General features: G+C 39.5%; 1 protein-coding gene across 1 annotated transcript; it reads left to right on the top strand.

Moving 5' to 3' along the window:
* Positions 1-772: 772 nt before the first annotated feature.
* On the top strand, positions 773-8,337 carry LOC140893220 (uncharacterized). The gene is made up of 2 exons (XM_073302288.1): positions 773-1,976; positions 7,864-8,337. Exons 1-2 carry the CDS (start codon positions 980-982, stop codon positions 7,908-7,910), a joined length of 1,044 nt encoding a protein of 347 aa, XP_073158389.1. The 5' UTR covers positions 773-979; the 3' UTR covers positions 7,911-8,337.
* Positions 8,338-27,145: the final 18,808 nt, after the last annotated feature.

Genomic DNA, 27,145 nt, shown 5'->3' with positions numbered 1-27,145 from the left:
GGAAAAAGTAAAGAAAAGTTTAAAGTTAAAGTTTCACAATTTTAGTTGACTCGTTTTGCATTGATGTCAGTCTTTCAGTTATGCATGAGTCTAAGTTGAATGTTATGAAAGTTAAAGTTTATCTTAGTGTGAGTTCATTAATGCATGATTTCTATATCTTTCTAGTTTCATGCATATTACAGTTTAAGTTGAGTTTTTGCATCACGTATTTTAAACCCTTGTTATTATCCTAGTTATGCTTGCTGAGTCTTTAGACTCACTATGCTTGAATGTTTGCAGGTGAGGATTTTGTGGAGGAGACGGAGGGTCGTGATCTACTGGGATGAGGCCATCGGTAGTGCGAGGCCCAGTGACCGTTGCTTCCTTTTAGTTTATGTTTTTCCGCACAGTTATCAAATTTGTAATAATGAAGTATTATTCGAGATCTTGTAGTATTTATAGCCAGGATGTGCATTCCCTGTGCTACAGCTCATGTTTTGAAGTACGTTTTCCGCTTTTGGCAAGTTTATGATTATCGTTGGAATAAATTTTAAATGCTTTAGTTTACTTTATGCTGTAACCGGGAGGTGGTTACTAGGATTGCATGTTTATGTTTAACGCACTTAAGTTTTGAAGTCAATTTTCTTTCCTTATTTAAATTGTTGTTTGAGTCTTGATGGCTTATTTGATTTACAAATAGGTCATGGCAAAATTTTTAAAAATCCGTAATTTTCCTTTGTTTTAAATTATAGTCTGATAACCTAGTAGTGAGGGTCGTTACAGTTGGTATCAGAGCACGGTCTTGGTTTGGGCTGAGCCTACTGCCGGTTGCTGAAACTCAGGGGATCTCGCCTCAAAGTCTGTAAGATTTAAGTTTAATGTCTCTATCTGTTTAAGCTTTGATGTATTAGTTTCTTGAGTTATTGAGAAGTTTAAATTTGAAGTAAAAATATTTTTAAAGGCATGAAATTTGAATGTTGGATTTTCTCAATGCGTTTAGATGGCTCGTCGTCATGATCCGCGTGCAGTTACGCCTCCACCGCCGCCGCAGGAGGATGTAGGAGGGCAGGTGCTAGCGGGATTGGCCCGCATTCTCGAGCGTCATGCGGATGCTCCTAGAGCTGGAGTGGGAGCTGTTTATGAGCAGTTCCGGAAGATGAATCCGAAGGACTTCGCTGGCACCACTGATCCGTTGGTAGCGGAGGGTTGGATCCGCTCCCTTGAGGTGATCTTTCGCTACATGCAGCTGGGAGATCCAGATAGAGTGAGGTGTGCTGTGTTTCTCCTCCAGGATGATGCCGCCCTCTGGTGGGAGGGTATGGAGAAGACTGTGGACCCAGCTACTCTACCTTGGACCGAGTTCAAGAAGCTGTTCTTTGAGAAGTATTTTACTGCTGATGTGAGAGGCCGTTTGAAGACGGAGTTTATGAGCTTGAGACAGGGAGACTTGTCGGTGGCACAGTTTGTGGTGAAGTTTGAGAGAGGTTGCCATTTCGTGCCGTTGATTGGAGATGATGAGAAAGAGAAGCTGGAGCACTTTCTTGTAGGGCTTCGACCTACCATCCGTAGGGATGTGCTGATGGCTGAGCCACCTGATTATGCTTCAGCACTGAGGCGTGCCTTGAGGTCCGAGCAGACGCTGAGAGATATTAGCGCGGAGGCGCATGGCAAGAGGCCCTTCCCTCATCAGGGCCACTCTCAGCAGCAGCAGTACGGCAAGAAGCCGTATCTTGGACCCCCGAGACAACAGGGACAGCAGGCACCACAGGGGCGTCAGGCCCAGAAACAGGTTCCTCCCAAGGCTGGGGAGAAGCCTATTTGTCAGTTTTGCCATCGTCCGCATTTTGGGAAGTGTTTGAAGGATGCTGGAGTTTGCTTCAAGTGCAAGAAGCCAGGACATATGTCTACCCATTGTCCAGAGCTGAGGAGGCCCGTGCAGGGCAGAGTGTTCGTGATGGAGGCCGAGCAGGCCGACCCAGACACTACTCTTCTCACAGGTAGGATTGTTGTGGCAGGCGTAGCCACGAGAGCCTTATTAGATTCAGGGGCTACCCATTCCTTTATATCGGAGTCTTTTGCCCTTGAGAGGGGCATTCAGAGCGAGGAATTGAAGGTTGGATTCTCAGTTACTATCCCCTCAGGAGAAGAGCTATCCACCAGGAGCTTGGTGAGAGACCTTGTACTGCTTTTGCAGAGTCAGTCAGTGGTAGCAGACCTCATAGTGCTACCTTTGCCAGAGTTTGACCTGATTCTTGGGATGGATTGGATGACGAAGAATGCGGTGATGATAGATTTCCAGCAGAGGTCAGTACTAGTCAGGCCTGAGGGCGAGGAACCGTTTTGGTTTGAGGCTGCTAAGAGCTTGAGGAAGACTCGAGTCATTTCTACTTTGCAAGCTCAGAGGCTTGTACTTAGTGGGTGCGAGTCATTTCTAGCCAGTTTATCTTTGACAGAGCTGCCGGAGCGACCAGTTATTTCTGATGTGGCTATCGTCAGGGAGTTTGAGGATGTGTTCCCTAGCGATGTTGTGGGAATTCCGCCCGATAGAGAAGTGGAGTTCTCTATAGATTTGATTCCCGGTACTGTGCCTATCTCCAAGGCACCGTACAGATTGGCTCCTACCGAAATGAAGGAGTTAAAAGAGCAGATTCAAGAGTTGCTTGACAAGGGATTCATTCGCCCTAGTTTCTCCCCATGGGGCGCACCAGTTCTCTTCGTTAAGAAGAAGGACGGTAGTCTAAGATTGTGCATAGACTACCAAGGTTTGAACGGAGTGACTACGAAGAACAAGTACCCATTACCTAGGATCGAGGACCTCTTCGATCAATTGCAAGGTGCATCCGTCTTTTCGAAGATTGATCTTCGTTCAGGTTATCACCAGTTGAAGGTGAAGGAGTCAGATGTGGCGAAGACAGCTTTTAGGACTCGTTACGGTCATTACGAGTTCCTTGTGATGCCGTTTGGGATGACGAACGCGCCCGCGGTTTTCATGGATCTTATGAACCGTGTGTTTCAGCCTTACTTGGACCGCTTTGTCATTGTTTTCATCGATGACATCCTTATTTATTCGAAGGATAGAGTGGAGCATGAACAGCATTTGAGGACCGTTCTTGAGGTGCTTCGAGAGCACAAGTTGTTGGCCAAGTTTGATAAGTGTGAATTCTGGTTGGAGAAAGTTGCTTTCTTGGGTCATATTATTTCTAAGAGCGGTGTGGAAGTAGACCCTTCAAAGGTTCAAGCAGTGAAGGAGTGGTCTATACCGAGGAGCGCGTCTGAGATCCGCAGTTTTCTTGGATTAGCCGGTTATTACCGAAAATTTATCAAGGGTTTTTCCTCCATTGCTGTGCCTATGACAGCGTTGACTAAGAAGAACGCCAAGTTTGTTTGGAGTGCCGAGTGTCAAAGGAGCTTTGATACTTTGAAGGAAGCTCTTATGACAGCGCCAGTGTTGACCATGCCATCCGGGCAAGGTGATTTTGTGGTGTATACTGATGCTTCCAAGTTGGGATTGGGAGCAGTTTTGATGCAGCGAGATAGAGTTATTGCCTATGCTTCTAGGCAATTGAAGGAGCACGAGAAAAACTACCCTACTCATGACTTAGAGTTGGCAGCGGTAGTGTTTGCTCTTAAGATTTGGAGACACTATCTTTACGGAGAGAAGAGTCAGATCTTCACAGACCACAAAAGCCTCAAGTACTTCTTCACCCAGAAGGAGTTGAATATGAGGCAGCGTAGGTGGTTAGAGTTGGTGAAGGACTATGACTGCAATATTAGCTACCACCCTGGTAAAGCTAATGTGGTTGCAGATGCTTTGAGTAGGAAGACCGCAGTGCTTACCTCCTTGTCAGTGTCTAGACCGTTGCAGGTTGAGATTCAGAGGTACGGTCTTGAGTTTTATGCGAGTGGTAGGGCTCCGCGTTTGTCTTCCCTAAGCGTGCAGACTACACTTTTTGATCGTATCCGTGCAGCGCAGTCAGTTGATGAGCAGATCAGGAAGTGGAGACAGAGGGACGAAGAGAAAGGCAGCGGTTTGTATGCTGTGGTAGATGGGATTGTGAGGTACAAAGGTAGATTTTGGGTTCCCGCAGGTGATTCTCTGCGAGTTACTATCATGGCAGAGACACATACGTCGCCGTACTCAATCCACCCTGGTAGTACGAAGATGTATCGGGATCTTCAGCAGCTTTATTGGTGGCCAGGCATGAAAAGTGACATTGCCCGATTCGTGTCAGAATGCCTGACATGCCAGCAGGTTAAGGCGGAGCATCAGAGACCGGCCGGATTGCTTAAGCCTCTCCCTATTCCTGAGTGGAAATGGGAGAATATCACCATGGACTTTGTTGTGGGATTGCCGAAGACAGTGAGAGGTTCAAATGCTATTTGGGTTATTGTAGACCGTCTCACTAAGTCGGCTCACTTTTTACCGGTGAAGATGACTTTCACGATGACTCAGTTCGCGGAGTTGTATGTCCGGGAGATAGTCAGACTACATGGTATTCCAGTCTCCATAGTGTCTGATAGAGATCCACGGTTTACTTCGTCTTTTTGGAAGAGTCTTCATTCCGCTATGGGTACGAAGCTACTTTTTAGCACCGCCTTCCACCCGCAGACTGATGGCCAGTCAGAGAGGGTGATTCAGATTTTGGAGGTCTTTTGAGGGCATGTGCTATTGATTTTCAAGGTAGTTGGGAGTCGAGACTACCACTAGTGGAATTCGCGTATAATAACAGCTTTCAGTCCACTATTGGCATGGCTCCCTACGAGGCACTTTATGGGAGAAAGTGTAGATCTCCAGTGTTGTGGGATGAGATAGGTGAGAGATCAGACTTTGGTCCGGAGATTGTTCAGTTGACCACCGAGGTAGTGGCTAAGATCCGTGATAGGATGAGGACTGCCCAGAGTAGGCAGAAGAGTTATGCTGATCACTGGAGGAGAGACTTGGAGTTCTCGGTGGGTGATCATGTTTTTATCCGTATTGCACCCATGAAGGGTATGATGAGGTTTGGAAAGAAAGGGAAGTTGGCACCGAGGTTCATAGGGCCCTTCGAGATTTTGGATAGGGTAGGGGCACTGGCTTATAGAGTGGCCTTGCCGCCTAACCTTGATAAGATCCATAGTGTCTTCCATGTGTCGATGTTGAGGAAGTACATCTCGAACCCATCCCATGTGCTTAGTTCGGAACCGCTTCAGCTATCTCCTCACTTGACCTATGAGGAGAAGCCCATCCGGATTTTAGATAGACAGGAGAGAAGACTCCGTAACAAGTCGATTCCAATGATCAAGGTGAGATGGCAGAACCATTCGGATGAAGAGGTCACTTGGGAAGTAGAAGCAGATATCAGAGTTCGATATCCGAGGCTTTTTGGTAAGTTTTAATTTCGAGGACGAAATTTCTTATTAGGGAGGGAGGAATTGTAACGCCAAGAACTTCTAAAATTCTAAAATCATGCCTAAAATTATTTTCAGTATTTACATTTTTAAATTTCTTGAATTTAATTGTTTAAGTTTAAGTTAAAGTTAGCCTTGCTTGACTTATTTGAATTAAATGCCTTGAACTGTTTAGTTAGTAATTTTTTATCCAGGCAGGCGACGACGGTGGGCTTCGGTGGTTTATTTTCAAGATTTTTAATTTTAAGATTTTAAGTTAGAGGTAAAAGAGGGTTTTTGGCCAAAAATGCAAATTTTGAATTTTTAGGGGTCAAAAAGCAATTTTATCATTTTCTTGGGTTATTTCCTAAATTTTTCATAAAATAGGATTTTATTAAATCCGGGTTAGTGGAATTTCAATTAAAATGTTGAGAGTTGAAATTTTAAATTTAGAAGTTTGAAAATAGCAAAAAGTTGAGGTAAAAAGTTTTAATAATACAAGTAGTACTTTTGCTAGTACAAGTGAAATTTTAAAACACTACACACAATACACTACACTTTTAATTTACACTCATTAAAACATTTCAATTAAAAATCAAGACATAACCCTAGCCCCTTCTAAACCCTACTAGCCGCCCCCCTTCTCCCCTCTCACTTGTTGGAGCCGTCCAACCCCTCCTGCCGCCGCCCTGCCGCCGTCCGCCGCCGCCTACCGCCGTCCCAGCCACCGGAGAAGCTCCCCTAGGTGCTTAGCTTGGTGTTTGGTTGAAGTTCCACTCTCCATCTCCCCTTATTTTCGAATTTTTGGGTAAAAGGTTGAAAGGCAAGTGTAGCTACTCCTTTGGGCTCACATTCAAGAAATATCTACCCCCACCCTTATGATTTCTTGCAATATTTTCGAGAATGCATGTTGTTAGAAGGTTAGGGTTTCGAATTTTTCATGTTTAGGGGCTGATTTTTTCTAAATATGTTAGGGAGTTGAGTTTATGTGATTTAATGTTGAGTATATGTGCATTGACATGGAATTATATGGTTGTTCTTGCCAAAATTCAAATTTTCAGAATGTATAAGGACCTAAATTTCGAAATTTTGCATGTGTAGGGGCTGAAATTTAATTGATGTTGAAGTATTTATTGGTCTTGCATTGGTCTTGATTGATTGTTCAACATTTTGGAGATTTGATGGTTAATTATTGATGTTCTTGATATGTGTTGTGCAAGTGTGGATTGAGTGTAGCCCAAGTGTTTGGAAAAAGTCCTAAGAGAGGTTATTTGAGGTGTTTGGTTGTTTGGTATGGAGAAAAGTTGAGGAAGGAGAGTTATGGGGTTGAATTCTTGAGTTAGAGGTAAGTTGGATGTTGTGAGTGTGCAGGGCAGCACTGTTCACGGGGCAGGGCAGTGTCGTGGCTGAGGTCTGTGCAGGGTTAGGCTATTCCATGGTAAAGTTCATGATGTTGTGGTCGCGTCGATATAAAATGGGCCCGAATCGGATAAGTATTGAGTAAGTTATGAGTCTTTTAAGTTTGTGGTGTAAGTGCAGAATTTTTAGAGTATAAGGGGCTGTCCGGGAATGTTTTTGGTTTGTAATGTTCGGGTGATCCTTGGAGGTTACTTTCTGGTCCTAGGGGTAATTTGGAGTGTTTATGAGGTGTCGGTTCAAGCGGGACGGGTTTTGGTTAAGATATGACAAAGTTAAGGGTTTTTCGGTTTACTTGCTCGAGTTAAGTCAAGTTTGAGAATTTTGTTGGGTAAGTTGTCTTCTTTGGACTTAGGGGCAGCCACTCATCCACCTTAAACTCACATTTTCGAGTCGAGTCTCATGTCTTAAAGATTGCTTATTCGTGTGCATTTGACGTATTCTTGATTTTAATAAAGAAAAAGGAAGTTTACTTGTTTGCATGCCATTTAATGTATGAGTTGAGTCTTTATAAATGAAAAGGGAAAAGAAAGCAAATATTTTTGAATGAAGTGATCTGTTTGTGACAAGAGGGGTGTTGCTAGGCCGGGGGATGCCTCGGTCTACTCACCAAGAGGTTATAGAGGTTAGGCAAGGAGCAAGAGACATCTTGTTTACCCTTGCCACAGAGGGGCAATGTGGGATCGGGAGGCATCTCGGTCTCCTTGCCATAGAGGGGTTAAGTTCGTCGGGAGAAATATCGTCGTCTTGCCGGCATAGTGCACTGCAGCCATGATCATGATCGAAATAGAGGGTCACAAATCAGGGATCGGATTTCTAAGAGGAAAAAGTAAAGAAAAGTTTAAAGTTAAAGTTTCACAATTTTAGTTGACTCGTTTTGCATTGATGTCAGTCTTTCAGTTATGCATGAGTCTAAGTTGAATGTTATGAAAGTTAAAGTTTATCTTAGTGTGAGTTCATTAATGCATGATTTCTATATCTTTCTAGTTTCATGCATATTACAGTTTAAGTTGAGTTTTTGCATCACGTATTTTAAACCCTTGTTATTATCCTAGTTATGCATGCTGAGTCTTTAGACTCACTATGCTTGAATGTTTGCAGGTGAGGATTTTGTGGAGGAGACGGAGGGTCGTGATCTACTGGGATGAGGCCATCGGTAGTGCGAGGCCCAGTGACCGTTGCTTCCTTTTAGTTTATGTTTTTCCGCACAGTTATCAAATTTGTAATAATGAAGTATTATTCGAGATCTTGTAGTATTTATAGCCAGGATGTGCATTCCCTGTGCTACAGCTCATGTTTTGAAGTACGTTTTCCGCTTTTGGCAAGTTTATGATTATCGTTGGAATAAATTTTAAATGCTTTAGTTTACTTTATGCTGTAACCGGGAGGTGGTTACTAGGATTGCATGTTTATGTTTAACGCACTTAAGTTTTGAAGTCAATTTTCTTTCCTTATTTAAATTGTTGTTTGAGTCTTGATGGCTTATTTGATTTACAAATAGGTCATGGCAAAATTTTTAAAAATCCGTAATTTTCCTTTGTTTTAAATTATAGTCTGATAGCCTAGTAGTGAGGGTCGTTACAGTTTCAGAATTGATGTTACTGATAAGTTGGTTGAGAGTTCGATGCAGGAACAGCTATCGGTGGATCCATTAGAAATATGTTTGACAAGTACAATTGATGAAGAACATGTTAGTGAGGAATTTCATGAAGTAGCACGGTATTTGGACTGGAGTCTACCCTTCGACAGACTCATCAATACCAAGATGGGAGAGCTCAACCATACTCCAAAACCGCTGAAGCCATCCATCGAGGAGCCCCCCACTCTTGAACTTAAACCACTTCCATCTCATTTGAAGTATTTATACTTATTAAAAAACGATAAACTGCCAATAATTTGTTCTTCTTCTTTGACAGGTTGCGAGGAGGAAAAGTTGTTGCGTGTGATCCGAGAACACATAGGATCCATAGGTTGGAGTTTTGTAACACCCGGAATTTTAATACGTAAATTCGCATGCATAATTAGGAGAAATTAATTTTTAAAATAAGGGTTAAATGAATTTATGTGTTATTATGTGATTTATATGCATGATTTAATTTATTTTTTTAAGCATTTAACCCATAATTAGTGATTTTTATGATTTTTAGTATTTTAAATATTTGATCGCGTAGACGGGACCGTGGACGGACGAGATGACAACTTTCCACCCAAATGATTTTATGAGCCTTTTTAGAGCCCTAAAATATTATTTTGAGTTTTATTATCTCAAAATTTTTAGTATTTGATTTTATATAATTTTAGGAGTCCTTTTTATCCAAAATTAGCCAAGATAATGACTTTTAATCACTTTTAAAAATTCCCTTAATTTTAATTTCGGGATTTATGCTTTTACATCAGATTATTATTATTATGAGGACTTTTAAATAAAGTTTTGTTGGTATATTATCTTTATGTTGATTTTTATTATTTATTTAAATCATTATCTATTCTATTTAAACCAAAACAAATCAATTTCTACCCTACACAAATCCTTATCAGCCGACAACTCCCTTAGCTGCCTCCAACCTTTCTCCATCATCTTCTTCACGCCCCACAGCAGATTTCAGCCTCCATAGCCGATTTATTCAAGAAAAATTCGAGTTCTTCGTAGGTCCGTCGTCCCGGAGTCGTTCACGCGGTCTAGCTTCGTTTTAAAAATCAAAGGCATGTCTAAAACTTTTCTTTGGCCACCATATGAGCTATTATTCATGCATGATTTTCCTTCTCATTTTAACGTCATATCAGTATATATTATGTAGGTTTTGGTAGGCATCGAAATCTTTTGAAAACTTTTTCAGAAAAATCGATTGATGTTGGTTTTAGGCGCATTGTTCTTCGATTTCATATGCATGCTCACGTTTTTCATGTCCATGGCTAGGTGGTCTGCTGGTCCATGGTTAGAAGGGTTCCTTGGGGTCCCTAGGGTCGAGTGGTAGGGTCAGACATGGGCTGGAGATGGCTAGGAAGAGGTTGGGCATGGCTGCACAAAATCTGTGCTGTTCGCGCAGGTTTAGGGTTTCAAGGAAGGGAGCTTCGTTCTCCTTCCTCAGACCACGGTTTAGGGTAAGGTCGGTTGGGTTAGAACCCCCTTTAAGTTTCCTAAGTTTTTGCAAGAGGTTTCATGGTCTTTCGTGGTCGGAGCTTCGAGAACGAACGTTTCTCCCGCAGCTGCTCGGGTCTGCGCGACAGTGCAGAAGGGCCGGGTGGCAGAGCTTCGTTCTCACTCCATAGTCGACGGTTTGGGCTGGTTCTTGGCTTGTTGGAAAGGCCTGGATGTGAGCTAAGTCCTAGGGGTGGCCCTCCGGCCGGTGGGTGGTCGGAGCAAGGCGGCCGCCGGGGATTTCGGTTGCTGCTCACAGTGGCAGAACAGTCTTGGGAAGGGGGTGATCGGGCTAGGGTTCTGGGTGGTTCCGGGTTGGGTCAGGGTAGTGGGTCGGGTCAGTAGGGTCTAGGGTCGGGTCAGGTAGGTTCGGGTCCGGGCTAGGTGGGCCGGGCTCGAGTATTTTAATTTTAAAATGTTTAATGCTTTAATTGGATTTTTGGGCCATTTAATTAGAAATAAAATTATTTGGGCTTCCAAATAATTTTATTTGGGCTTTTTAAATTTATTTTAAGTTAACCCAATAATTTTATGGGCCCGTGGACCCATCGGAATTTTTGGGCTAGTCAGTGATTTTATTGGGCCAGTCAAGGAATTTTTATGAATTAATTAGTTATTGGGCCTAAATATTTTTATTTAAGCCCAATAACATTTAAGTATTTTATTTTAGTAAAAATTATATTTTTTTTAAAAGTAGTTATTTAATTATGGGCTTTAAGTTAGTTAACAGGCTTTAAGTCAATTAAGGGGTTTAGTAGAGAGACCAGCAGTCGGGACCAATCCATGAAAATAAACTAAGTCCGGAATATATATTTAATTATTTTTATGCATGAAGTCTATTTTAAGTAAAAGTATATTTATTATTAAAATTAATTAAATATATATTACGGACATATTTTAAGTGCATGCATACATGAAATATTTTATGATGTGTTTATGATTAAGAATTGAGTATGAAAAATATTTTTATGGAAATTGAAGTGGTGTGACAGCACAGAGGTGGTTTACCACCGGCACAGAGGTAGTTTTACTACCGGCATAGAAGTGGTTTTACCACTGGCACAGAGGTAGTTTACTACCGGCATAGAGGTGGATTTATCCACCGCCACGTACGATGGTTTCTAGACTGATCAGTCGGCACGGTTATTAGTCACATTCATGGATATGACCATACTCAGTTTTTATGATTATGACATGCTCAATTATGTTATGTATGATTAGTTATGATGTATGTACGACTAATGATGAATAATTTTATGATGCATTTATTTTAAGATCATGCATGCATGTCCACGTAAGTTATATGTATTAGTATGATTATGTGATGCATTATTTTAAACCTCGTTATCAAGGATTAGACATGTTGAGCCTCTAGGCTCACTACGCTTATATGGTGCAGATGAGTATGATGATGTCTATGTAGCTCCTACCGGTGGCGAGGACGTATGAGCGAGCATGGCAGTGGACCCCGTGACCGTCGCAGTTATTTAGATTATTGCATTGAGTTTTGAAACATGATTTATTTTATTATTGTTTCCGCGTATGAGATTTTTCAGCAGTATTGTTTATTATTTTAAATTGATGCATGAAACATTTTTAAGGATTTATTTATTTAATATTTTTTTTAGGTTACTTAAGAAAAGTATGTTATTTTTATATACATATATGTATGGGCGTATATGTATAGTATATAGCATAAAAAAAAAGTTTTTCCGCATTTATTAGTAGTTGGGCGTTTCAATTGGTATCAAAGCACGGTCCTCGGAGGGTGTCCATCTGCCACGTGAAGCTCAGAAATCCTGCTACTGGTCTGTAAGTTTTAAATGTTTTAATAAGATTTAGAAGGAGCATATGTATTAATTTTAAGTATTTCATGTTCAGTAAGACTTTTGAAACCCTTAGTTATGCATTGCGATTTACGTAAAGAAATATGTGGTGGTACAGAATGCCTCCCAGACAGATTCCGTCGAATTTCGAGGACGAAATTCAATTTAAGGGGGGGAGAATTGTAACACCCGGAATTTTAATACGTAAATTCGCATGCATAATTAGGAGAAATTAATTTTTAAAATAAGGGTTAAATGAATTTATGTGTTATTATGTGATTTATATGCATGATTTAATTTATTTTTTTAAGCATTTAACCCATAATTAGTGATTTTTATGATTTTTAGTATTTTAAATATTTGATCGCGTAGACGGGACCGTGGACGGACGAGATGACAACTTTCCACCCAAATGATTTTATGAGCCTTTTTAGAGCCCTAAAATATTATTTTGAGTTTTATTATCTCAAAATTTTTAGTATTTGATTTTATATAATTTTAGGAGTCCTTTTTATCCAAAATTAGCCAAGATAATGACTTTTAATCACTTTTAAAAATTCCCTTAATTTTAATTTCGGGATTTATGCTTTTACATCAGATTATTATTATTATGAGGACTTTTAAATAAAGTTTTGTTGTATTATCTTTATGTTGATTTTTATTATTTATTTAAATCATTATCTATTCTATTTAAACCAAAACAAATCAATTTCTACCCTACACAAATCCTTATCAGCCGACAACTCCCTTAGCTGCCTCCAACCTTTCTCCATCATCTTCTTCACGCCCCACAGCAGATTTCAGCCTCCATAGCCGATTTATTCAAGAAAAATTCGAGTTCTTCGTAGGTCGTCGTCCCGGAGTCGTTCACGCGGTCTAGCTTCGTTTTAAAAATCAAAGGCATGTCTAAAACTTTTCTTTGGCCACCATATGAGCTATTATTCATGCATGATTTTCCTTCTCATTTTAACGTCATATCAGTATATATTATGTAGGTTTTGGTAGGCATCGAAATCTTTTGAAAACTTTTTCAGAAAAATCGATTGATGTTGGTTTTAGGCGCATTGTTCTTCGATTTCATATGCATGCTCACGTTTTTCATGTCCATGGCTAGGTGGTCTGCTGGTCCATGGTTAGAAGGGTTCCTTGGGGTCCCTAGGGTCGAGTGGTAGGGTCAGACATGGGCTGGAGATGGCTAGGAAGAGGTTGGGCATGGCTGCACAAAATCTGTGCTGTTCGCGCAGGTTTAGGGTTTCAAGGAAGGGAGCTTCGTTCTCCTTCCTCAGACCACGGTTTAGGGTAAGGTCGGTTGGGTTAGAACCCCCTTTAAGTTTCCTAAGTTTTTGCAAGAGGTTTCATGGTCTTTCGTGGTCGGAGCTTCGAGAACGAACGTTTCTCCCGCAGCTGCTCGGGTCTGCGCGACAGTGCAGAAGGGCCGGTGGCAGAGCTTCGTTCTCACTCCATAGTCGACGGTTTGGGCTGGTTCTTGGCTTGTTGGAAAGGCCTGGATGTGAGCTAAGTCCTAGGGGTGGCCCTCCGGCCGGTGGGTGGTCGGAGCAAGGCGGCCGCCGGGGATTTCGGTTGCTGCTCACAGTGGCAGAACAGTCTTGGGAAGGGGGTGATCGGGCTAGGGTTCTGGGTGGTTCCGGGTTGGGTCAGGGTAGTGGGTCGGGTCAGTAGGGTCTAGGGTCGGGTCAGGTAGGTTCGGGTCCGGGCTAGGTGGGCCGGGCTCGAGTATTTTAATTTTAAAATGTTTAATGCTTTAATTGGATTTTTGGGCCATTTAATTAGAAATAAAATTATTTGGGCTTCCAAATAATTTTATTTGGGCTTTTTAAATTTATTTTAAGTTAACCCAATAATTTTATGGGCCCGTGGACCCATCGGATTTTTGGGCTAGTCAGTGATTTTATTGGGCCAGTCAAGGAATTTTTATGAATTAATTAGTTATTGGGCCTAAATATTTTTATTTAAGCCCAATAACATTTAAGTATTTTATTTTAGTAAAAATTATATTTTTTTTAAAAGTAGTTATTTAATTATGGGCTTTAAGTTAGTTAACAGGCTTTAAGTCAATTAAGGGGTTTAGTAGAGAGACCAGCAGTCGGGACCAATCCATGAAAATAAACTAAGTCCGGAATATATATTTAATTATTTTTATGCATGAAGTCTATTTTAAGTAAAAGTATATTTATTATTAAAATTAATTAAATATATATTACGGACATATTTTAAGTGCATGCATACATGAAATATTTTATGATGTGTTTATGATTAAGAATTGAGTATGAAAAATATTTTTATGGAAATTGAAGTGGTGTGACAGCACAGAGGTGGTTTACCACCGGCACAGAGGTAGTTTTACTACCGGCATAGAAGTGGTTTTACCACTGGCACAGAGGTAGTTTACTACCGGCATAGAGGTGGATTTATCCACCGCCACGTACGATGGTTTCTAGACTGATCAGTCGGCACGGTTATTAGTCACATTCATGGATATGACCATACTCAGTTTTTATGATTATGACATGCTCAATTATGTTATGTATGATTAGTTATGATGTATGTACGACTAATGATGAATAATTTTTATGATGCATTTATTTTAAGATCATGCATGCATGTCCACGTAAGTTATATGTATTAGTATGATTATGTGATGCATTATTTTAAACCTCGTTATCAAGGATTAGACATGTTGAGCCTCTAGGCTCACTACGCTTATATGGTGCAGATGAGTATGATGATGTCTATGTAGCTCCTACCGGTGGCGAGGACGTATGAGCGAGCATGGCAGTGGACCCCGTGACCGTCGCAGTTATTTAGATTATTGCATTGAGTTTTGAAACATGATTTATTTTATTATTGTTTCCGCGTATGAGATTTTTCAGCAGTATTGTTTATTATTTTAAATTGATGCATGAAACATTTTTAAGGATTTATTTATTTAATATTTTTTTTAGGTTACTTAAGAAAAGTATGTTATTTTTATATACATATATGTATGGGCGTATATGTATAGTATATAGCATAAAAAAAAAGTTTTTCCGCATTTATTAGTAGTTGGGCGTTTCAATTGGTATCAAAGCACGGTCCTCGGAGGGTGTCCATCTGCCACGTGAAGCTCAGAAATCCTGCTACTGGTCTGTAAGTTTTAAATGTTTTAATAAGATTTAGAAGGAGCATATGTATTAATTTTAAGTATTTCATGTTCAGTAAGACTTTTGAAACCCTTAGTTATGCATTGCGATTTACGTAAAGAAATATGTGGTGGTACAGAATGCCTCCCAGACAGATTCCGTCGAATTTCGAGGACGAAATTCAATTTAAGGGGGGGAGAATTGTAACACCCGGAATTTTAATACGTAAATTCGCATGCATAATTAGGAGAAATTAATTTTTAAAATAAGGGTTAAATGAATTTATGTGTTATTATGTGATTTATATGCATGATTTAATTTATTTTTTTAAGCATTTAACCCATAATTAGTGATTTTTATGATTTTTAGTATTTTAAATATTTGATCGCGTAGACGGGACCGTGGACGGACGAGATGACAACTTTCCACCCAAATGATTTTATGAGCCTTTTTAGAGCCCTAAAATATTATTTTGAGTTTTATTATCTCAAAATTTTTAGTATTTGATTTTATATAATTTTAGGAGTCCTTTTTATCCAAAATTAGCCAAGATAATGACTTTTAATCACTTTTAAAAATTCCCTTAATTTTAATTTCGGGATTTATGCTTTTACATCAGATTATTATTATTATGAGGACTTTTAAATAAAGTTTTGTTGGTATATTATCTTTATGTTGATTTTTATTATTTATTTAAATCATTATCTATTCTATTTAAACCAAAACAAATCAATTTCTACCCTACACAAATCCTTATCAGCCGACAACTCCCTTAGCTGCCTCCAACCTTTCTCCATCATCTTCTTCACGCCCCACAGCAGATTTCAGCCTCCATAGCCGATTTATTCAAGAAAAATTTGAGTTCTTCGTAGGTCCGTCGTCCCGGAGTCGTTCACGCGGTCTAGCTTCGTTTTAAAAATCAAAGGCATGTCTAAAACTTTTCTTTGGCCACCATATGAGCTATTATTCATGCATGATTTTCCTTCTCATTTTAACGTCATATCAGTATATATTATGTAGGTTTTGGTAGGCATCGAAATCTTTTGAAAACTTTTTCAGAAAAATCGATTGATGTTGGTTTTAGGCGCATTGTTCTTCGATTTCATATGCATGCTCACGTTTTTCATGTTCATGGCTAGGTGGTCTGCTGGTCCATGGTTAGAAGGGTTCCTTGGGGTCCCTAGGGTCGAGTGGTAGGGTCAGACATGGGCTGGAGATGGCTAGGAAGAGGTTGGGCATGGCTGCACAAAATCTGTGCTGTTCGCGCAGGTTTAGGGTTTCAAGGAAGGGAGCTTCGTTCTCCTTCCTCAGACCACGGTTTAGGGTAAGGTCGGTTGGGTTAGAACCCCCTTTAAGTTTCCTAAGTTTTTGCAAGAGGTTTCATGGTCTTTCGTGGTCGGAGCTTCGAGAACGAACGTTTCTCCCGCAGCTGCTCGGGTCTGCGCGACAGTGCAGAAGGGCCGGGTGGCAGAGCTTCGTTCTCACTCCATAGTCGACGGTTTGGGCTGGTTCTTGGCTTGTTGGAAAGGCCTGGATGTGAGCTAAGTCCTAGGGGTGGCCCTCCGGCCGGTGGGTGGTCGGAGCAAGGCGGCCGCCGGGGATTTCGGTTGCTGCTCACAGTGGCAGAACAGTCTTGGGAAGGGGGTGATCGGGCTAGGGTTCTGGGTGGTTCCGGGTCGGGTCAGGGTAGTGGGTCGGGTCAGTAGGGTCTAGGGTCGGGTCAGGTAGGTTCGGGTCCGGGCTAGGTGGGCCGGGCTCGAGTATTTTAATTTTAAAATGTTTAATGCTTTAATTGGATTTTTGGGCCATTTAATTAGAAATAAAATTATTTGGGCTTCCAAATAATTTTATTTGGGCTTTTTAAATTTATTTTAAGTTAACCCAATTTTATGGGCCCGTGGACCCATCGGAATTTTTGGGCTAGTCAGTGATTTTATTGGGCCAGTCTAGGAATTTTTATGAATTAATTAGTTATTGGGCCTAAATATTTTTATTTAAGCCCAATAACATTTAAGTATTTTATTTTAGTAAAAATTATATTTTTTTTAAAAGTAGTTATTTAATTATGGGCTTTAAGTTAGTTAACAGGCTTTAAGTCAATTAAGGGGTTTAGTAGAGAGACCAGCAGTCGGGACCAATCCATGAAAATAAACTAAGTCCGGAATATATATTTAATTATTTTTATGCATGAAGTCTATTTTAAGTAAAAGTATATTTATTATTAAAATTAATTAAATATATATTACGGACATATTTTAAGTGCATGCATACATGAAATATTTTATGATGTGTTTATGATTAAGAATTGAGCATGAAAAATATTTTTATGGAAATTGAAGTGGTGTGACAGCACAGAGGTGGTTTACCACCGGCACAGAGGTAGTTTTACTACCGGCATAGAAGTGGTTTTACCACTGGCACAGAGGTAGTTTACTACGGCATAGAGGTGGATTTATCCACCGCCACGTACGATGGTTTCTAGACTGATCAGTCGGCACGGTTATTAGTCACATTCATGGATATGACCATACTCAGTTTTTTATGATTATGGCATGCTCAATTATGTTATGTATGATTAGTTATGATGTATGTACGACTAATGATGAATAATTTTTATGATGCATTTATTTTAAGATCATGCATGCATGTCCACGTAAGTTATATGTATTAGTATGATTATGTGATGCATTATTTTAAACCTCGTTATCAAGGATTAGACATGTTGAGCCTCTAGGCTCACTACGCTTATATGGTGCAGATGAGTATGATGATGTCTATGTAGCTCCTACCGGTGGCGAGGACGTATGAGCGAGCATGGCAGTGGACCCCGTGACCGTCGCAGTTATTTAGATTATTGCATTGAGTTTTGAAACATGATTTATTTTATTATTGTTTCCGCGTATGAGATTTTTCAGCAGTATTGTTTATTATTTTAAATTGATGCATGAAACATTTTTAAGGATTTATTTATTTAATATTTTTTTTAGGTTACTTAAGAAAAGTATGTTATTTTTATATACATATATGTATGGGCGTATATGTATAGTATATAGCATAAAAAAAAAGTTTTTCCGCATTTATTAGTAGTTGGGCGTTTCAAGTTTGGCCGATCTAAAGGGAATTAGTCCAACAATGTGCATGCACAAAATCTTGTTGGAGGCAGAGCATAAGACATCGACTCAACCACAAAGGCGACTTAACCCAGCAATGCAAGATGTAGTGAAAAAGGAGGTAATCAAGCTCCTTGATGCAGGTATTATCTACCCTATATCTGATAGTGAATGGGTGAGTCCAACTCAAATAGTGCCGAAAAAAGGAGGGATGACTGTAATTAAAAATTCCAACGATGAATTGATCCCTACAAGAACTGTTACGGGGTGGCGGGTTTGCATAGACTATAGGAAATTGAATGATGCCACCCGTAAGGATCACTTCCCCCTTCCTTTTATTGATCAGATGGTTGAGCGACTTGCAGGGCATGCATTTTATTGTTTTTTAGATGGTTATTCCGGATATATGCAAATTCCTATAGCACCTGAGGACCAACACAAAACCACTTTTACTTGTCCCTATGGTACTTTTGCATATAAACGGATGCCATTTGGGTTGTGTAATGCCCCTGCCACTTTTCAGCGATGTATGATGGCTATTTTTCACGATATGGTTGAAAAGTTCATAGAAGTATTTATGGATGATTTCTCTGTGGTAGGATCATCTTTTGATGCGTGCTTGTTAAATCTGAAAAAAGTGTTGCAGAGATGTGAGGAGAGTAATTTGGTTTTGAATTGGGAAAAATGTCACTTCATGGTGAAAGAGGGCATTGTTTTAGGCCATAAGGTGTCTGATTTAGGTGTGAAAGTAGACAGAGCAAAACTTGAAGTAATTGAAAAACTTCCACCGCCCGCAAATTTGAAGGGCATTAGGAGTTTTCTTGGGCATGCTGGTTTCTATAGGAGATTTATTAAAGATTTTTCTTCTATTGCTAAACCTCTGACTAATCTGTTAATCAAAGAGGTGCCTTTTAATTTTTCCGATGAGTGCTTGCAGGCTTTTAAAATTTTGAAGGAGAAATTAACAACTGCACCGGTGATAGTAGCACCTGATTGGAATCTGCCGTTTGAGTTGATGTGTGACGCCAGTGACACCGCATTGGGAGCTGTGCTTGGACAAAAGAGGGACAAGGCACTTCATGTGATTTACTACGCCAGTATCACCCTGTCAGCAGCACAACTGAATTACGCGACTACTGAAAAAGAGCTTCTCGCAGTCGTATTCGCTTTGGATAAGTTCAGATCTTATTTGGTGGGGAGCAAAGTCATAGTTCACACGGATCACTCGGCCTTGAAGTATTTGATGAGCAAAAAGGATGCTAAACCCAGGTTAATTTGTTGGGTTCTACTTTTGCAAGAATTTGATTTACAAATTGTTGACAGGAAAGGAGCTGAAAATCAAGTTGCGGACCACCTTTCTCGTTTGGAAAATCAAGGCGTTGAAACGCAGGTGATCCATGACGATTTTCCAGATGAGCAGTTATTTGAAGTGTCCAACCTACCATGGTATGCAGATATAGTAAACTATCTGTCAAGTAAGTTTCTGCCCGCGCATTTAACTTATCAACAGAAGAAGAAATTCTTCTCTGAGTTGAAATATTTTTTGTGGGAGGACCCGTTTTTGTTTAAGATTTGTGCAGATGGTATTATTCGTAGGTGTATTCCAGCAAATGAGGTAAGATCTATACTTTCACACTGTCACACAGGTCCGACTGGAGGTCACTTCGGTGCGGGTCGCACCGCCGCCAAAGTACTTCAGTCGGGATTTTATTGGCCTTCATTATTTAAGGATGCTTTTACCTATGTGATTAATTGTGATGCTTGTCAGAAGGTTGGTAATATCTCTAGGAGACATGAGATGCCACTCAAGAATATTCTTGTTTGTGAAGTTTTTGATGTGTGGGGTATAGATTTCATGGGACCGTTCCCTGTGTCTGAAGGGAACAAGTATATTTTGGTTGCGGTCGATTATGTGTCTAAGTGGGTTGAAGCACTAGCTTGTAGGACGAATGACTCTAAGGTGGTTATAAAATTTTTAAAAAAATTTATATTTTCTAGATATGGTACCCCTAGAGCCATAATCAGTGATGGAGGAACCCACTTTTGCAACCAGCAATTTGATAAGCTTTTGACAAAATATGGGGTTACTCACAAGGTGGCAACACCTTATCACCCCCAGACTAGTGGGCAAGTTGAAATTTCTAATAGGGAATTGAAAAGAATTTTGGAGAAAACTGTGAATGCGAATAGGAAAGAGTGGTCAAATAAATTAGATGACGCATTATGGGCCTATCGAACTGCTTTTAAAACACCTATAGGAACTTCTCCATTTAGGTTGTTATATGGTAAAGCATGTCATCTTCCTGTTGAACTTGAACATAGAGCACTATGGGCTACTAAATTTCTGAATTTTGATGTGCAGGCCACAGGTGACGAACGGTTACTACAATTGAATGAACTTGAAGAGCTTAGGTTGGAGGCCTATGAAAATGCCAGAATCTACAAAGAAAAGACCAAGAAGTGGCATGATCAGCGCATTGTTCCACGTGAATTCGAGGTAGGCCAAAATGTTTTATTATATAACTCACGCTTAAAGCTCATGCCAGGAAAGCTTCGTTCGAGATGGTCTGGACCGTTTACTATCAAGCAAGTGATGCCGTATGGTACGGTAGAAATTTTTAGTCCGGCCACAGGAGCATTTAAAGTTAACGGCCAAAGGATAAAAATTTATCGAGGTGGTATCGTGGAGCAGACACAGACCTCCGTCGACTTGCAAGATCCGACAAATTAAAGAGGGAGGTAGAGTCGGGCTATAGACTATAAATTTAGCGCTGGCTGGGAGGCAACCCAGTGTTTTATTATTATTATTATTATTATTATTATTTTTTTTTTCTAAGTTGTGTTTTGTTCTTGCGAGGAATTGAGTTTCGGCATTTTTGTACTGCGCACGCGCGAGCTTCTTCTCTCTCGCACGCGCAGGCTTGCGCTCCAGAGAACACTAAAGGAATAGCGCGCGCGCGCGCGACTCTTTCTCGCGCGCGCGCCAGTCAAGCGGACAGAGACTTTTATTAATACTCGCGGGCGCGCGAGAAACCTCACGCGCGTGCGCGAGAAGCGCAGATGAATGCAAAACGGGGCTTCTTCACCTTTCTCCCACTTTCTTTTCTACTTTTCTTCTTCCCCTCTCCTATAAACCCTAAATCCCCAAATCTTTACTCTCAAATTTCTCCATTAATTCTTGACATTATTGATCTTACATTGCAGATTTGTGGAGTTTATTATCGCGCTCAACTCTAGGCCCGGAAATCTCTAAGGGAATTCCTTATTTGTGTATTCCTCTTCGCAGCGCCACCGCCCGCCGCCACTGCTCCGGCCGATCACCGCCATGCCTGCCAAAAGATTCCGTTCCTCCGGTCCTATCGTCCCTAGCTCCTCATCCTCCGCTCCATTATCCAACAAATTCGTCTCGGTGGAAGCCCAAGAAAGGTACGAACGTGATAGACTAAATCGCAATCCTATTGCTGAGAGGGGTATAACTTTGGATTGTAATGAATTTGTTGCCTTGGGGATTATCAAGAGGAAATGGACCCTGTTTTGCAAAGAACCCGAACCAGCCATTATTCCGGTGGTTCGGGAATTTTATGCGAATGCCCCTGTCCGGGATGATTCGAAAGCTGTTGTTAGGGGGAGAATTGTATCGTTTGATGCCGAATCATTGAATAGGTTGTTTGATACCCTCGTAGTCGATGATAGTCAATTTCGAAGTTTTAAGACAAATCCGGACTATCCTTTGATGTTGAGAGAGATGTGTTATGCGGGTGTTCGTTGGCACGACCCACTCTGATTCACTCATTTCCCGGAGCGATTTCTAAAAATTGAACCGGCGTTGTGGTATGCATTTATTGCCCGACGCCTTTTACCAGTGCTTCACACCGTTGACGTGCAAGCCGATAGGGCTATTCTTGTTTATGCTATTACGAAAAGGTGGCCGGTTAATGTGGGCACTCTTGTCCACGATTCCATTCAGTATTCAATGCGGAATCCGATGGTGGGCCTCTACTTCCCACACACCATCACAGCCTTGTGTCGACAGGCGGGCGTTCCGATTAGTCCCGATGAGGAGTGGCTCCCGGCATTCAAAACCGTCGATGAGAAGCTTGCTACTTCAAAGCACGCAAAGCGCAATTTGGAATTCTATGGCAGTCAGCCACATGTCGGGAGTTCTTCTAGCAGCCGCCCACCGCCTCAGCTCCCTCCTCCTCGTCGCACCGCGCAAGACATGGCTATTGAGAGCTCGGCTTTTGATCACTATGCCATGGGTTATTTTCAGGCTTCTTCCACTCATCTACATAATGTGGAAGACATTATGCGCAACATGGCGACACAATTGGGACTTGATTCATCGGGTTTTCGTGCGGCACCGCAATATCCCCCTCCATTCCCGTTTCAGTCTTCCGTCCCTCCCCAGTATGCTCCACCAGCTCCACAGGACGCTTATGTTCCACAGCCTCCTCCAGAACACGAGGAGAATCCCGATGCTTTTGAACAACAATAAACCAGGGGAGTCCCTTTCGCTTTGTTTATTCTGTTTTGCATTGCATTTGTTCGTTGTTTATTAGTTGTTTTTGTGTATCTCTGAAGCATTGAGGGCAATGCTTTGGATCAGTTTGGGGGGTAGATTAGTTTTGTTTGTGATGGTGTTTGCTGTTTGCATTCATTTGGTTTTGTTTTTGTGCATATAGTTCGTATTCATGCATTTCATTACGTTTTGTGTTTATGTTGTCTTGCATGAGTTGGATGATCATAATAGTCAATGACGATGAAGTTTATTTGAAAAATGAATTGTTGAAAAAAAATTTTGCTCTTGACTTGACATGAGAAACTGTAGGTTGAACCGTGAATATTTTTAAGCACTTGTGTTAGACCAGTGGAGTGTAGCGAAAGATTTGATGAAGTTTCTGTCTGTTTGACCATTGCACGGCAATAGGTGGTTTGTGGATCTTGATTGTGTTCTATGAATTCTGATGAGACTCTAGTTACACTTATGATCTTGGGCGCACCTTGAAAAAATTTTATTTTACAATTCCATCCGGGCCTTTAAAGGAGTAAAATCCTATAAAAATTAAATTTAAGGCTAAGTATGCGGATTAAATGGGATTGATGCTCCATCCGGGCTATAGACGAGGGGATTAGAAAGAAAAAATAGAATGATTTTTCATATCCTATCCAGTTGTAGCTAAGTCAGCGGGTAATTATTGGGGCTAAAGAAATACCGGGTGCAAAATCCGGAGGTGTGTAATTTATTATCTCAAGGGAGGTGAGTTTAGTCTAGAGGTCGTTGGAAGAAATGAGCACTTGAAGAGTGAAACTTGCACTAAATTGTCATAGGTTGCTAAGCAGATTTGAGATGGAATTCGATCTAAGTTGCATGAAACTGGAATGACATTTCACACACACACGTTCACGTTAAACCGAAGGTGTATTATGGAAAGTTGAGAGCATGTTTGTGTTTTGGTTGTGTGATTGAACTTCTCGGAGGCTTTGCACATTTATGAATCGTCTTTACTCATGTTTTTTGGTTTGCATTTTGTTTTTGCATGTCTTGCTCGAGGGCGAGCAAGGTTTAAGTATGGGGGTGTTGATAAGTTTGTTTAGTATGCATTAGTTTATAGTTTTTCATGTTTAGTTTGCATGCATTTAAGTGATTTTTTGTTAGTTTTATTATCTTATTTTGTTATGTTTTTGATTTGGACTCACTTGGTTTAATTTTGTAGGAATTGAATGAAATATTGGGATTTCTGTGCGTCAATGCGGCGCGCGCGCGAGAAGGAGGCTCGCGCGTGCGCCGAAGGAAGCGACAGAGGGTTCCAGGGAAAGGCGCGCGCGGGCGAGCTCATGTCTCGCGCGCGCGCCGAAGAAAGTTCCAGAGAATGTTAGAGAAGGAGCGCGCGCGCGAGGCATCTCACGCACGCGCGCGAAAAGTTTGAAAATCTCTGTTTTATTAAGTGGCGCGCGCGCGAGACTGTTTAGGCACGCGCGCGCGTGTCCGTAACCTAGTTTCTGATTATAAAAATTATTTTGAAGAATTTGGTTGGAGGGGTCATATATATAGAATTAGGAGGCTTTTATTAGGGACTTTTGGATCTTTTGAAGTACGGAGAAAAGCTTGCGGCGGCTTGGAAACAAAAGTTCTTCAGTTTTTCCGCTATTCTAGTATTTTGTTTCTTTATGTTTTTAAAACTTGGTATTGAAGCATTTTAATTAGTGAGTAGTTTCTTTTCTCGATCAAGGCCACGTGATTGGGTCAGACAGTTTATGTAAAAAACTTGGTTTATTTATTTGAGATCTTCAGACTTATTTGATTTTTTATTGATTATCAAATTTATCTTTGTCTTACAAATTTCTTGGCCAGTTATTTGTTTACTTGTTAATCGATTCCAAATCGACAGAGGAAGATTCGAATTCTATCACTTTGATTTTCAACATAGTGTAAAACTGACTAGAAATAGAATTCGGTTTCATTATGCGGTTTAGGGTTTAACTGAATTTTCACAGTGATTATGTATTTAAATTTTGATTAGAATTACGAAAGATTAGTTCATCAAGATTTGAATAGGTTTGACTGTTCTAGAAATAGTCCTTCAAACAAATTAGGAAAATTCCCGTGAATTAAGATTAAGTCTGATATCTTAGATTGATTGCTTGTTGCATGAATTGTCTGGTACCTACGTGTGTCCTTGATCGAGCTTTTCCAAAATAAAAAGTAATTCAAAATTTCCAGCTGCAGTTTAATTTGCGTTTTAATTAATTTGATATTATTGCAATTTTATTATTTTTGTTTAAAATCTGAAATCGTCTTTATTCATTAGTCTAGATTAAGTAGAGATAAATAGGTTTTGGTAATCATATTTTTACAGTCCTTGTGGGTTCGACATCTGGACATTAGTCCACTTTATTATAATTTGACCTGGTGCGCTTGCCAGTAGAATTTATTCATACCGAAAAAGCCGGTCAGACAGCTACCCATAGTTAGCGAAAATCAAACCTTAAATCAAATAGTGATCTCAGGACCTCAACATTATTAGCCATTAGGCTAAGGCCTCATCGGCAATTACTTAAAGTTATTATCGAGATAATGCGGCAACGGAGTAAGGGAAGAGGCCAAAATGACCTCCACTCTTGTCTATCTGTTTATTTCAATCATCAATACACGATAATGTCTCATTTTTTTAGCCACTTTGCCTCTTGGCAGTACATAACTTCAATTATTTTTATTATCCCATCTCCCATGCCGGAAAACCGGTTTCTGATGGCCGGAACTAAAGGTCACTTTTTTGGTAGCCTATCTTCATCTGGATAAAAAGGCAAATCACGGTAGTTGTTGGAACGGTTGAGGCTTATCATCAATTCATCATCGCCGGCCACCACATTAATTTGGAGGAAGTGGATGGCATAAAGTTTCAAATCTCATGCATGTGTCCATAAAACCTAATGTAATAATATATTTGTTTTTGTTTTAAAATATTATCTTCGATCCATTCGAAAATTTAGAAGAATTTCCTTGATACAAAAATTTAATCGTCTCGTAATATATTGAATACAAAATCTTACGATATAATATATATCATTATCATGAATGTACAATATATTATAAATACTTTTAGCATTATTCTTATTGCTCAACTGTTCAGCAATGTGTGTTGCATGAAAAGGTGTATACTAAAGTAAATTACTTATAAATAAAATGGTCAATTTTCCCCATAATTAAATATCATGTTTGATAAACATATATTTAGATCGAGTTATTTGGAATCATGTATTTCAATGTCAAGATTCAAATATATTAATTGTTTGACTAAATTTACAAGAAGATTTCAAACTGATTCATTTCATTTCATTTTAATTATAATTATATATATTCGATAGTTTTTTTTATAGCAATATAAATTACGTCAAAATGTACGACATTGCACGAAAATAAAGGAATTTTTTATCCTCCATTGTTTGATTGTGTCTTTTCAAAATCACATTCCAACAAACATTATGCAATAAAACCAGTTGTGTCTGTGCCCATGGAATTGAGATTAGTGAAATGCTAATGAAACGAAATCTATGTTAACCTCTCACGCCACATTTAAATATACTTTTAAAAAAATAATATTTAATGTTAATCCCTTGTTTAAAATAATACTAGTGTATTGGTGCACGCTTGTATAATATTTTTGTAATTAATTTGATTTTTATTCAAATAAAAAAATATCATAGTTATAAAAATTATTTAGGGACTAATCTATAATTTGAAATATCGAAAAAAAAAAACAAAAGTGTAATATCTATATCACAAAGGGCAATTTTGATAAAACAAAAAAGGGTATCTAAGTGAGAGTTTTTTTTTATATATAGAGATGATAAATAAATTATAAAAGAAAAGTAAAGAAGGAATCCAGATTCATACAACTGTTAATTAGTCATAAATCACTTAATTCTGCATTTTTACTATAAAGAAAGACCAAAAGTTACACCATCAAATCACAATCATATTTACAACTAATCCTCTGATATATATTATATTATTAAATTATCATGTTGGTGCTAGAAAAAACACACAATACGCATATTTAGTATGCCAGATGTTTTAACCATTTATTTATTTTTAGTAACTCTGTAAACAAGATTTAACTATGATTAATTTTTAACCATTTATTCATCCCTCAAAGAATTTTTAAAAAAAATACGCGCCCTTCAAGGGATGTAAGATGTTCGGATTGGTGGATCATTAGCATGGTTTAAAGGCAACTTCATCAATACGAGGATTTGTCCGATACACACTAAAAAAATAGCAATTGTTGATCATAATCATATCATATAAAATAAAAATAAATTTACGAATACACCAATCACATTATTTACTTGACACTTAATGTAAATATGCATAAATACCAGTTCAATATCTCATTTACCACCCATATTTTCTATATTATCGAGAAAGAACATTATAGGATAACGAATCCGATCTTCTGGGCGTGTTTTATGATTTTTCCTTGAATACCTTGTAAATTCAACAACCTTTCATATCTTGGGCTGTTTTTTTTTCGATCTTCTAAAAACACACTAAAATTAACAAAATACGACAATGATGATCTATATATCTATATCTATTTCTATACTATATTATTTAGTAATAAAATCACAGAGCGTTTTCTAAAATTAAATTAAATTAAATTAAAT

This window comes from Henckelia pumila, chromosome 3, assembly GCF_033568475.1.
Source record: "Henckelia pumila isolate YLH828 chromosome 3, ASM3356847v2, whole genome shotgun sequence".
Lineage (NCBI taxonomy): Eukaryota > Viridiplantae > Streptophyta > Magnoliopsida > Lamiales > Gesneriaceae > Henckelia > Henckelia pumila.
Note: the sequence above shows the minus strand (reverse complement) of the source record. Positions and strands in the feature narration are given on the sequence as shown.